Consider the following 12,694-nt stretch of genomic DNA (forward strand, 5'->3'; position numbering starts at 1 on the left):
TGTTATTGCAGATGGAGCCATCATTTCATGACCTCCCGTCTCTTGCCCTCCTCCCTCTGCGTGTTTTTATTTATTCAGACCTCTCTCACTTTCTCTCTTTCCTGCCCTATCCTCTTGTCTGCATGTTTACTGTATGTTTATGCAGACCAGACACATATCCCTCTTTTTCTCTCCATGCCCCCCCCCTTCTCTCCCCCTGTACCCATGTGTCCAGCTTTTGTTACCAGCCTCGTTTCCATAACAACTGCGACCTTTCAGTCAGTGTCTAACCATTTTTAATCAGAAGTAGAGAAAGACAGAAATGTGATGCGACAAAAAGAGAGAGAGAGTGAAATCAGAAGGGGGAGGTTACTCAGGTGATGCATTGGATGGTTGAAAAAAAACAATCGACCCTCAAAAAGAGATAAGGAGAGAGAGCAACAGAGGAAAGTAAGGGATGGAAACTGGCCCTGGTCTGATTATGAGACCTTGTTAATGGTTTGGAAGTGGGTTTACTGGGCTACATTCCCAGCAACAGGTAACAAAACCCTGCTCAAGGTCAAGCATCTACTTAAATGTTTTCCTGGAAGCAGGACGTCTCTGTGCAAATCATCAGGTACAATTTAAATGAGACTTTGACTAAAAACATGATGGAGCACCTGAAAAGCCATGAAAAACAAGGTATTTTTCCTGTGTGGTCCATTTACTCTCAAACTGTACTCTGCTGTAGATTGCTGTTTACACTCATACTGCAACCATCAAGGGGGTTACTCCACCGCTCTGGATATATTTCAATACTATAATATGCTTGACTACCACTGTGAAATTTTATTTGTGTTAAAATCATCAGAAGCTATATTTCAATTTGGTGACAGATCATTTACAAGGGTTTTCACTCATAATTTCACAAAATGTTTTTATACAATTTTACATCACCTATTTTATACTTTAATAGAGTGTTATTTTATTGTTAACATATAGGCTACCTGTTGTGGAATTGGATTAGATCTACTGCATGTGCCTTGCTACCTTAATTATCAACACATTTTGTTAAAAATTACAGCTTTTACATTTTTTTTAACAAATTGCGTGAGGATACTGTAATTATCTGTATTTGTTTCTATGCCCAGTTTCTGTGCTGTATCTCACAGAATGAAATTCCTGTGGTGAGATAAAACTGTTAATGAATGACCACCTGGCTTTCTAGGATGAATATAGGCTTTTTTTATGGGAGGTGAGAATATGCTGCCAAAACTCCTGCTATTGTGATGTGGTGTCATCAGTTACAGACCCCGCTGGGCCTTGATAAATGTCCTTAAGTCTTGGTCAAGGTGGATCATCTACATATTTATCACCATGTCTGCGGGTGTGTCTGTGGATAACAAGTAGACCTCTGTAACAAACTGTTGCTATGATGAATTATCAAAAGAGGCAATTGGCTTAATTTGAAATCAGTTAGCATTACTTCAGACTGTTTAAACCAGCGTCTTTTATGAGTGTGTGTGTGTGTGCACATACTGGGGGTCATGCCAACATGGGAGGGACCGGACCGTCAAGTGGACAGCTCTCGAGCTCGCCCGCCCGCCCACCGCGCGCCACTCCACACCAGGAGCAGCGCATGAGGATGATGCCAGCCGGAGATAGATGGATTGGCGAGGGAGGAAAAAAACCTGCACAGTGACACAACTAGAGAAAAGAGGAGGCGGTTGGAGGTGAGAGTGAAACTGAGAGAGTTGCGGAACAAAGAACAAATAAAGAGTAGAGGGGAACGGGAAATAGCCGGAAACCTGCTGCTCGCTGGTTCCTCTCTGCCCGCACTGATGTCCGAGGCCCGTCCGGTACCAGCTGAAGACAGTCGACCGAGGCAGAGCGCACAGGAGCAGCCACTGGAGCGGAAGGCTTCGGGGAAGGGGCACCGCTGGAGCTCTTGCCTGTGACAGAGAGTGAGTTCTCTTTTTTAAAACTTCACACATAACGTGATTTTTTTTCCACGTTTAATAAACCGCGAGGGTTATTCTGTGGTGGTCTCTCCGCGTGTTTTATTTTGTCTTTCATACTGCGACATTAGTCCGCCGCTGCCAATTAGTCACAGGACGCAACGCGGGCGCGCGCACGCGCACGCACGCACACACAGACACGGAGAATAACAGCTCGTGCGTGAGAATGGCCAAAGAGGATTCCTCTCGCGTGGCAGAGCCGGCAGATGCTGCCACGCGGAGGCTTCAAACATTACGGACTATAAATTATTCAAAGTAACGTTATTTAGTCCTGCACATATAAATAGACAGAATATTATATAGGCTGCATATGAACAATATAATCAAAGTCATTTTAAACAAAGTTGTAGATAGGTGTTATTAGACAAAACAAAAGTATTTGACCCAAATGTAGCCTGCTAATGAAATTTATTTGAAATACTGTAAATTTTAGACACACACACACACACACACACACACACACAGCCTACTTCTATTACTGGCAGGTCGATTTTTAATCTTCATGTGATGCAGGTTTTGCACAAAAAATATATTTTTGAATAAATATGCGTAAATAGGCCTGAAAGCCCAATGTTTGAGATTAGAGGGGTAATGTGTTATGTGGGTTTATGTGCTGATAGCATGTGCTATCAACACATAAACCCAGATTAGAATTTCCAAATATAATTTACTGACATACATTATTAAATACCAGCAGGTTGTGTTTAATTCAGTGTGCGTTTCCTCTCCTGTCAGTCTTCCCAGTGACAGCTACAGCAGTCCAGCAGCACCATTCTTAAATCTAATCTAGTGGTTAATAGCTTTCATTTTCATTGCTCAGTGTTTGTATTTTGTGCAGCTTTCCACTGGCTTTGAAAAGCTAATCTGTCCCTGATATAAGCGCATTGGCTGGCTTGCCATCTGGGCTGTATTATAGTAGAGAGGAGAGGGCATTTGAATAATTGATATTTAGCTATTTATAGGAGGATTATTCTCTTCATGTTGCACCAGGGGACCGATGCACTGGTCTATCTATCTATCTGTCTATCTATCTTATCAATTTTAATGGCCACCAGTGACAATCAAGTATCTCAGTCTTTTGTGTATGTTCATATTTTCTGTATTTTTGTCTACTCTCAGTCTGTCCTTACATCTGTCCCTTTATCATCTGTCCATCTTTCTGTCGGGTGAGTGGTAGTGTATGCATCTGAAGTGGACTGGGGTGTTGTCAAAGCTAAGTATGACTACTGTTAACACACACCCTCGTATGTGCACACACACACACACACACACACACACACACACACACACGGACACATACACATACATACATGCTGCTCTCACTCCATTTCACTCCCCAAGGACCATTGACCATTGTTAGCCCTCTCTCAAGCCTCTTTCGCTTTTGTGTGAATGTGTATATGTGTGTGTGTGTGTGTGAGAGAGAGAGAGAGAGAGTGTGTGTTTGATAAACACTCTGATCAAACAGTGCTTAACAAGCTGCCTGAACTGATAACAGAGAGAGGAGAGGAAGAGAGGATGAGAGAGGAATAGAGAGGAAGGAAAAGGGGGAAAGGGGTGCCCGGAGGGAAAGGAGGTTGCAAACTGAAAAAAATGGATGGGAATGTGTGTTTTTGATCTTGATTAAATAGGGAGATGTGCTGTTATTCACAAGCTTAATGTTGGCTGTTCTCTTTTTTTTTTTTTTTTTTTTTTTTTACAAGCTTTTCCAGGTATTGTAGGGAGGCCATGCAGAATTAAATACTGTCCGTTTTTAAGTAGCCAAATTTTCCGCTCAAATGTAAAGAAAACAATGTTCTGGCAAAAATGGTCAGTAATCTAAACCGCCCTTTTGTTATTGTGCTCAGTGCCAAGATCCACATTCAAACACAGTCATCTCCCTCCATTTTGTTACATGCAGTTTTATGATGCTTGTGCTTTCTTAGACAGCACACTGTTGAGAGAAACAGGAAAAATAGCGTCAAGAGGGGAGGGTGATATCTGACAAAGATCATGAGCCAGATGTTAACCTACTGCACCACCAGCACATAGCCTGGTCCCCAGTCTGGTGACCTGCATTGACACCTGCTTTGTCTCTGTCTTCCATCGGGGTTTTGGTCAGAGCAATGTTACGCTGTTTCCTCCGATGACATGTTTTAAGGCCACGGATGAGAATATCATCCCTCTGAACAACTGTCAGGATCGTATAGGAATTCATGTTTCTTGGCTTAACTTACTCTTCTACCCTCTCACAACATATGCTTATATTTTTTCAGCTCTACCCAACAACATTGCAGCTCCTATTCCTATTAAAGTGGAAGTGGCTGTGTCCTTTGCTAGATCGGTGACCTGTTTTGCTGTCCAGGTAAGTGGAAGTCATGTGCCGACCACAGAGTGAAGTGCATTTCTTCATTTGTCAACAGAATCATCATATGGCATTAGTTATATTTCACAGCAACAAATATGACATTGAAAAAAATTTTAAAGCAGTGAAAACTATTCAGAGCAAGGTCTGTGGATTATCCAGAGCAATAGGGGCTTTGTTTCTGGAAAAACATCGAGACATATACCATTGAAGTGCACTTGAACTGAGTTATACCAGTGAAAATGTATTGTTACATGTAATGGAAAACACTCAAAGCTTATGTGGAGCAACACAAGCCTCAGCAGCAATAGTCATTATTCTCTCTCTCTGTCTTTCTCCCCAGTGATGGACTCACCCACAGATCTGTTTGGCGACTCTGCTCCCCAGATACATGCGTTTGCTCCCACTCTCACCTCTACAGATCTCCCCGGAGTTCATCCTCAGCCCAGTGCAGGTCGTCCTCCTCCCGCCTTTAGGCCTCCTGGCTTCCCCCTCATCCATCACCTCCTCCAGCCAGGTGGAGCATCTAGGAGGATTGGAGGGCAACTCAACGCAAACCTGAGCGCACACAGACACCTGGAAGACAGAAATTCAGAGGATGATGGGGGAGACAGGGATGGACAGGTGGAGCAAGGGATGGAAGGAGGAGAGGAGGAAATCCTGGAGGGAGAGGACAGCTTGTTGGAGGTTAAGAAGAGGCACAATGATGCTGCCCTCGCAGCAGAGTGGAGTCAAGACGTCTTGAAAGTGAAGAGGATGAAGCTGGAGAGCCGACAGAGAGACGGAGAGGCTGATGGAGAGGCCAATGAGGGAGGTAGGAGGCGCGAGGGAGGGAGGGAGGGGAAGAGACGGGAGAGGGAAGAGCTGAAAGAGCAGCTGGAGGAGGCAAGAGAGAGATTGCAGGCCCTGCAGGAGAAGGTATGGAGGGCTTTTGGGGAAAAGCACATGGCAGACGAGGAGAAGAAAAGGAGGCGCAGAAATGGAAACAGAGGAGCAGCAAATAGGGGAGACAGAGATGTGGGGATGATGGAAGAGGAGGACATTACAGAGGGCATGTATGATGAAGAGGACATTGATGGTGGAGAGATGGAAAAGGAATCTTTTTCCCTTCTTTCTGCTTCCCCCTTTGATAGCTTCCACACCCACAAGAGGAGAGAGGAGAGGCAGAAAGAGAGAGAAGGGAGGACTGAGGGAGGAAGAGGAGGAGGAGGATTACACTTGGACGGCATGATGGAGGGAGCAGGGTTGTGGTTGGACTGCGGAGGACTGGTGAGAGGAGACTGGGATGGAGGGATAGAAGACGAGGGTGAGGAGGGAGGGCAGAAGTTTGCTCAGGCGCTGAAGCTGGAGCTGGGGAGCGCTGTGGCCCAAGTCATCGACCGTGTTCTCCGCCTTTACACCGAAACAACGGATTTCACTCCTTCCTCTCCCCCTGCTGCCATCTCTTTTCTCCCATCTGATGTGGGAAATGACGGAGGGAGGGAGAGGGGAGTGTGGATGGGACTGTTAACAAGAGTCAGAGGGGAGGAAAAGACGAGAGGCAAGGAGGAAAAGAGGGGAGACCAGGATGGAGAACGAGAGAAGCAGCTTCAGAAGATGAGCAATGGGAGCATCGGGCCTCCAGGACACCCACACCGTGCTGAGCCGTCAGATCTGACGATGCCATTGGCTGTTCAAAGGTCACCTGACATACGAAAGGCCCACCCGCTCCTCGGCCCACCTCTCTCTGCTCACCTAAATCCCTCCCACCCAAACCTCTCTCTGCATCACCCTTCTCTACCTCGCCCACCTCCTCTTTCTCACCCGCCCCTCTTACCTCCAGCTTCACAACCCAAGGACCCCTCTTCCTCCTTCCACCCGTCTTCTTCCTCCTCTTCTTCTTCCTCTTCTTCCTTCCCCGCACCTCCCCCTCCTCCCCCTCCTCCTCCCCCTCTCCCTCTCCCACTGCTGCACTACTCCATGCAGCAGCTCTTCTCTCGCTCTCTCCACCACCCTCAGCTCCCCCACCTGCCCCAGTCCCGCAAGGACTATTTGAACTCCGACCCTTTCTTGGAGTTCTCGTCTCACCCCTCCTTCCCCCCGCTCCCCTTGCTCGGTCACCTGGACCCCTCCCTTGCTCGTCACGCTCATGGAGGCAGAGAGAGGGAGAGAGGGATGAGAGGAGATGGGGGGATGAGAGGAGGGGGAGGGATGGACGGAGGGGAGCTCTACCTGACAGCTGGGGGAATATCCTTTTGTCTTTAAGGTGGAAGAAATGAGCGAGACAGGTGTGTGTGTGTGTGTTCATGTGTGTGTTTAAAAGGACTGTGTATCTCCTTGACTGGGCTCATGTATACACCCAGGAGGGCTTGTCTCCCTGTCATCTGAAGAAAGCCAAGCTCATGTTCTTCTACACACGCTATCCCAGCTCCAACACGCTCAAGACGTACTTCCCTGATGTCAAGGTGTGTGTATCCTGTCACGGGGAAGGATCAAAGCCATGTTTTACCTTTTACTGTTTCAAAATGATAATGATATTTCAGCCAGTATTCATGCTTTTACATATGTTACATCAACACTATAACAGTGTTTTAAAAAACTTTCCAATAACACAATATTTGGTATGTCACTGTAAACGCTAAATTAATTAATCTCTCTTGCAGTTCTGACCTTCTCACTTCTTCTTCTGCTGTTTTCCTGTTCACTGTCTAGTTTAACCGCTGTGTGACCTCCCAGATGATTAAATGGTTCAGTAACTTCAGAGAGTTCTTCTACATCCAGATGGAGCGCTTTGCACGACAGGCTGTCCGCGAGGCTCTCACCCGGTCGGTTTGGGGTGGCGTTGGTTCACGTTAAGCTCATTTGCTGCAACATTTCCATTGTCTGACTGGGTTATACAGACGCGAGCATGCTGCTACTGAATTTTTACACTGACTTGTGCAAGTTGCCTTACATATTTGGTAATTTGTAGGAAGAAAGAATTAAAAATCTCAGAATCATTACAAAATTTAGTTTTATCACGCAGCAGCCTTTCCTGTTTTATGCAACAGTGTGAATCATCATGGTATACTCCCTGACAGTTGTGCTGTTCTGCTAAAGCCAAACAAGCAGCAACTGTAGTGATAGTTGTGACAAACTGGTAGAAGATCATTTTTGATTTCAGGTTTAGTGTGTATACTCACAGAAATGATACACGTCTTGCTGATTATTCAATCTATTTAATACCAGCACAGCTGCTTCTACTACTGTTTAAGGCAGGTACTGGATTAGTTATAAAGCATAAATGTGTATGTATTATTATTTCATTCCAAGGGGTCAAAAATTGTCACAGTGAATGCATTGTTCATTAGTATTCATTATAAATGATCATTATTAATTAATTTAAATAATAATAAATTATAAATATAACACCATACGTTTTGTAATTGAAGTGGGCCTGTTTGTCTGTCTGTGTATCCCAGGGATGGTGCCCCTCGTCTGGGCAGAGAGAGTCAGCTGCGAGTGGGCCGTGATACAGAACTTTACCGCATACTCAACATGCACTACAATAAAAGTAACATCTACCAGGTAAGGAGTGTGTGTCAATATGCAGCATGTGTGTTTTCCAATTGGACAGCCGTATATATTGTCCATATAAAAATAAGAACATCATGCTTTCACTGTCAGTTCAGCGAATGCATGATGTTCTCTTTTATGGTTTGGGGACCTTGAGCCTGATTAGCTCTAAGTTTTCTTGAATGGTGGAACATCTGAGCAGTTTTTTGTGAACACAGAAGCAGCCCAAGGTTACATGTATGTTATGTCATCAGTGTTGTATAATAATAATAATAATAATAATAATAATAATAATAGGACATACATCTCAAACACTAATTGCTGTTTGTAATGACATGGCCTTGATTGGTCCATTTCAGGATAATTTGTACTTATGTGTGAAAATGAAGTTGCTTTTACATGCATCTAATAATGTTAGGATGTACACTATGGTCAAATAGAGGGACAGGAAGGGCACTTCTGTTTTCACTGAATGTAGAGAACGGTTTTTTTTCAGATGCCTCACACTATGCACACAAACACACACACACTCAAACACATACTTCATGCTCCCCATCTATAGGGCAATCCTAGATGAATAAGTCATAACTGAGAAATGTCACATCATTTGTGATTAAAAAAACAGTGGCCCAATCGGGGATCAAACCCTCAACCTTGGCATTATTAGCACTACGCTCACTGTTCACTCATTAACAGTCACCATGTATGATGATCTAGGAGATGGTGTTATTCCAGATAACTTAGCTTAGATAGATAATATTAATACTCTCAATAATCTGTAAATTGGAGGTCGAGGAAGTAGAAAATTAGAACTGTTCCATTAACTACTATTTCTAAAAAGGTTTGAAATAGTTAATTCTGTTCCTGTTTGATCATATCTATCACCACAGACTTATTATTTTCAGAAATTCGGTAATTACAGTTAAATGCCCTGTAACAACACAAGAGCTTCTTCAAGACACCGATGAGAACATCACACATTTCCAGTATTTTTTCATCTACGTACTTTGATAAGCTGTAAGCCCTCCTCACGATTAATCAAAACGACAGTGGCCCGTACGGGGATCTAACCCGCGACCTTATTACCCGTGGCCTTATTAGCACCACGCTCTAACCAACTGAGCTAACCTGACACGAGGGGCGCCATGGTGTTGGGTCAACGCAAAATTCCTGATTGTGAGGGAAACAATAAAGATTCATTTTTTTTGTACATTTTACAGAAATTTTCAACAGTTAATAATTTATGAATTTATCATATCTGATTTACACACAAATGAATTTATTCCTCATTATTATTCCCTCTGCTTAGTTTCTCAATTTTAAGTTACAATTTGCAACTGAATTTTGTTGGCTAATAATAGTAAGAACAACAATAGTAATAATGCTTGTAATAACAACAATAATATTAATAATAGTTGTATTGTTAGTGTTTAGTATGCATACAAGAATATTTAAATGTGCGAGCCTGTACAGAATAAACCAAAATCAGAAGTAGTTTTATGTCTCAGTGACGAGTTGAAGGGGCACAAAAAGCTGGATGGAAACAAATCCCAGTTCAGAGGACTGTGCTAGACAATACTGGATTATGCCTGAGCTGACCGGAGACACAGTTTCCAAAATAAAAACAAAATAACTCTTAGATTTTTGCTTTTTGTGAAGTGTTGTGTTGCATTTTAAGTCTTAATTCTGTAGACTTACATGTATTGTATCGTCTGACGTTCAGATTTCTTCCTGCAGGTCCCAGAGAGGTTTATTGAAGTGTCAGAGGTGGCTCTGAGGGAGTTTTACTCGGCCATTTGGACTGGGAGGGACAGCGACCCCTGCTGGAAGAAAGGGATTTATAAAATTATCTGTAAGCTTGACAGTCCTGTACCAGATGCCTTCAGACTGCCTGGTTGTCCTGTCGGCTGATGAGTGAACTGCTTTGATCTGGCACACGTACACAAATGCACAAACGCATGCACAAACACAAACATAACAAAAAGAAGGGAATACTATAGAAGCGTCTCCGAACTGTACCATTACAGACTGTGTATGCTTGAGGAAATCTATTCAGTTTTACAGGTTGGTTATTCACTATTCAGTCATTTTGAAAATATAATTTAAGATAATAGAATCTTTTTGCTCGACACGGTGTACAGGGATGGGCCGACACACAGGGTCAAAAGTAGACTGGCACACTCAGTGCTGCGATAAGAGTCTTGTGACTGCACTTATCAAAGAATGTGACCATACCATTGAATTAGAATGGACAGAACAGGAATTCCCTCTCCAAACATTCTCCATCAGTCAGTTGAATTGTGAAATCTCAGTGCTGCTACGCAGGTCTCAGCTGCAGCCACAGAGCTGGAATGGATCTACAGGTTTTCATAACATTGTCATGGACATATGCACGGTCCCTGCGTATGGTGTGTCACCATAAGATGGCTGCTGCTTTCAGATGTGTTCGTGAGCCACGCATTGGCCTCACATCATTCATTCACAGGAAAATATGACCTGCATTCCCTGACAATCTCTTTTAAATTACTGTAATTCATGAAAACTTCATTCAGTAATCAAAAGTACTGCTGACAGCTGTTTACCAGACAGGGGTACTACACAAATACATGTTTCAAATACATAACAAGTTACTCAGATTAGGTGATTGGTCCCATTTCCCTCATCCTCACTCCTATTTTCCTGTTTTCTTTAAGGAATAAGCAGTTCTGTGCTTCTCTCCCCCAGGAGTGCTGACAGTTTTACATTACAGACATCAGATATGATTGTTGTTTATTAGAAACGGAAACTCCTATTGATGCCTTGTGTGTGGGCTTCTCTGGAGTGTCTCAGCTTTTACATTTTATTTGTGAGGATACATAACAGGCTGTTATGTTTGCATTCATTTTTGTGTCCATGTGAGAAATCAGGCTTGAAAACATGAGGGGTTCTCAGAATTAATGTTACATAATATATTGGTTAATTTGGTTGATTGTATGATTATAACAAAACGAAGTTCACCTTGTTTCATAGGACTATCATTTCAGTGGTTCCAGTCAGTGGATTTCATTTGCTTGTGTATCAATCGCTCTGTTTAGTATTACATTATTATAAAGCTTTTGTACATGATGACACAATATAATCAAATTGTAATTAAAATTCTGTCAAGAGGGACAATATATTGAATTTTAAATGGTAAAATTAATGTTTTGTTGTTTCCTTGATGTACTCTTATTGTTGAAATACTTACTTCTGTTTTTGAATTCCTTTAACGTGATGATAAAGTTAAATAGGCCGGTTACACAATTAGTATATATATTGACTTTTTATTTCCCAAAAGATATTGAGGAAACTTTCACTCTATCTACCGTGTATCATGACTCTTATCTAGGAGACACGTGAGTTTCTGTTCATGAAAACGTTGGTTGACTTCTCCAGGTAGAGGCCTCCTCTGGCTTGTTCACAGCTCTGTGAAACCAGGCCCATATGTAAACGATTTGTGACGTGTTCTCAAGTGCATGTTTCCTATATTTCAATTTTGTATTGTTATCTTGTACGTTTCTCTCTTTACTTTTGTATTGTACATACTGTATTCTTTAATGTATATCTGTGCCTCATTCAGACTTTGGTGAATTTTGATGTTTAAACTTATCAGTGAATTAAAGTGATACCAGGCTTGTGTTGTGGTGTCTGGATTCACACACACACACACCATCACAGGTGTTCAGCTCCTGGTAGCCGACACTAATGCCATCATATGTTAAGCCTTTAATCTAACAACACTACCCCAGACACACACACACTCAGTGATACTAATACTCGGATGATGGCTTTGTAAGAGGCTCAGCCCTGGACAAAGTCTAACCACCTGAGACAGCACACACACACAGTTTCTCTGGTATGTTAGCAATGTTTCCAAACCACAGGAGTCTTGAAGATAAACCTCCTTTTTTTTGACTAACAAGCAGAGAATGAGTCTTGTCACTCTGGACCTGGTTAAATCTAGATGATTTGCTCCACATATTAGTCTTAGCTTGGAATAAAAAGGTTCCATGTGGGCACAACAGACACAGAACACACATATAAAAGCAAATGTGCCCTGACTGATGTCTTTTTGGACTGTCTTTGTCCACATCTGAGAGTCATCCAGGTCAGATTTCAGCCATTCAATATCAGTGAATTTTTCTTGCTATTATTAGTTGGTATCTATTTATAAATGCTATGTTAAGATCTGTAAAGGCTTTGTGACACCGATTCAATTCTACAGCTGTTACTTCTGTTAAAGCTTTAGAATAAAATGGCCTGTTTGAATATGTGTGGTTCCCCCTTTAGAAAGGTTGTTGGTGGGGGAATGCACCACAACACAGATTTTCATCCTTCTCAAATGCTAAATTTAGTTCCAGTTCTGTTTGTTCGCTCCATTCGTTCCTCTACTCCTACTCCCCGAGTTCTCCAAACTTGTATCTGCAGTGGCCTGACTCAGATTCAACACACTTTTAACTCAGTCTAGTCTAACCATAGACTTCACATGGCCTATTTGTGTAAATCAGGTTAAAAGACTCTTGAAGATAAAAGTACTGACTCTCTCTAAAGGGAAACTCCAATCATGTAGCAGCTCCAACCTTTTTTCAACAAATGACAAGTTTCTACTGAAAATAAAAGCCCCATAGAAACATACTGAAACTGTTGCTTCACTCACAGCGATCTAATGTTAGACACATTTCTCAGGCAAGCTTGACTGATGCAACACGTTCTCAGTGGGTTTGGTATTTCTGCTGCAGAGGTGACTTTAACAGACCTGAAAACTGGGTTACATATAGCCTGTCAAAACGACATGGTCATATGACATAAGTCACAAGGTTTG

General features: G+C 42.6%; 1 protein-coding gene across 1 annotated transcript; it reads left to right on the top strand.

Annotated features, from left to right (window-relative positions):
* Positions 1–1,596: 1,596 nt before the first annotated feature.
* Positions 1,597–11,508, top strand: prox3 (prospero homeobox 3). Its single transcript, XM_041031892.1, has 7 exons — positions 1,597–1,922; positions 4,232–4,320; positions 4,664–6,545; positions 6,650–6,764; positions 7,012–7,124; positions 7,761–7,866; positions 9,592–11,508. The coding sequence occupies exons 3-7, from the start codon at positions 4,666–4,668 to the stop codon at positions 9,763–9,765; spliced, it is 2,388 nt and encodes a 795-aa protein (XP_040887826.1). The 5' UTR covers positions 1,597–1,922; positions 4,232–4,320; positions 4,664–4,665; the 3' UTR covers positions 9,766–11,508.
* The last annotated feature ends 1,186 nt before the right edge of the window (positions 11,509–12,694 follow it).

This window comes from Toxotes jaculatrix, chromosome 23 (assembly GCF_017976425.1).
Source record: "Toxotes jaculatrix isolate fToxJac2 chromosome 23, fToxJac2.pri, whole genome shotgun sequence".
In the NCBI taxonomy this organism is placed as follows: domain Eukaryota; kingdom Metazoa; phylum Chordata; class Actinopteri; family Toxotidae; genus Toxotes; species Toxotes jaculatrix.

Coding starts and splice junctions, on each gene's coding strand:
- prox3 (XM_041031892.1), top strand. CDS start 4,666: ATGGACTCACCCACAGATCTGTTTGGCGACTCTGCTCCCCAGATACAT. Junction 6,546..6,649: donor CTCTACCTGACAGCTGGGGG/AATATCCTTTTG, acceptor TGACTGGGCTCA/TGTATACACCCAGGAGGGCT. Junction 6,765..7,011: donor CGTACTTCCCTGATGTCAAG/GTGTGTGTATCC, acceptor TTCACTGTCTAG/TTTAACCGCTGTGTGACCTC.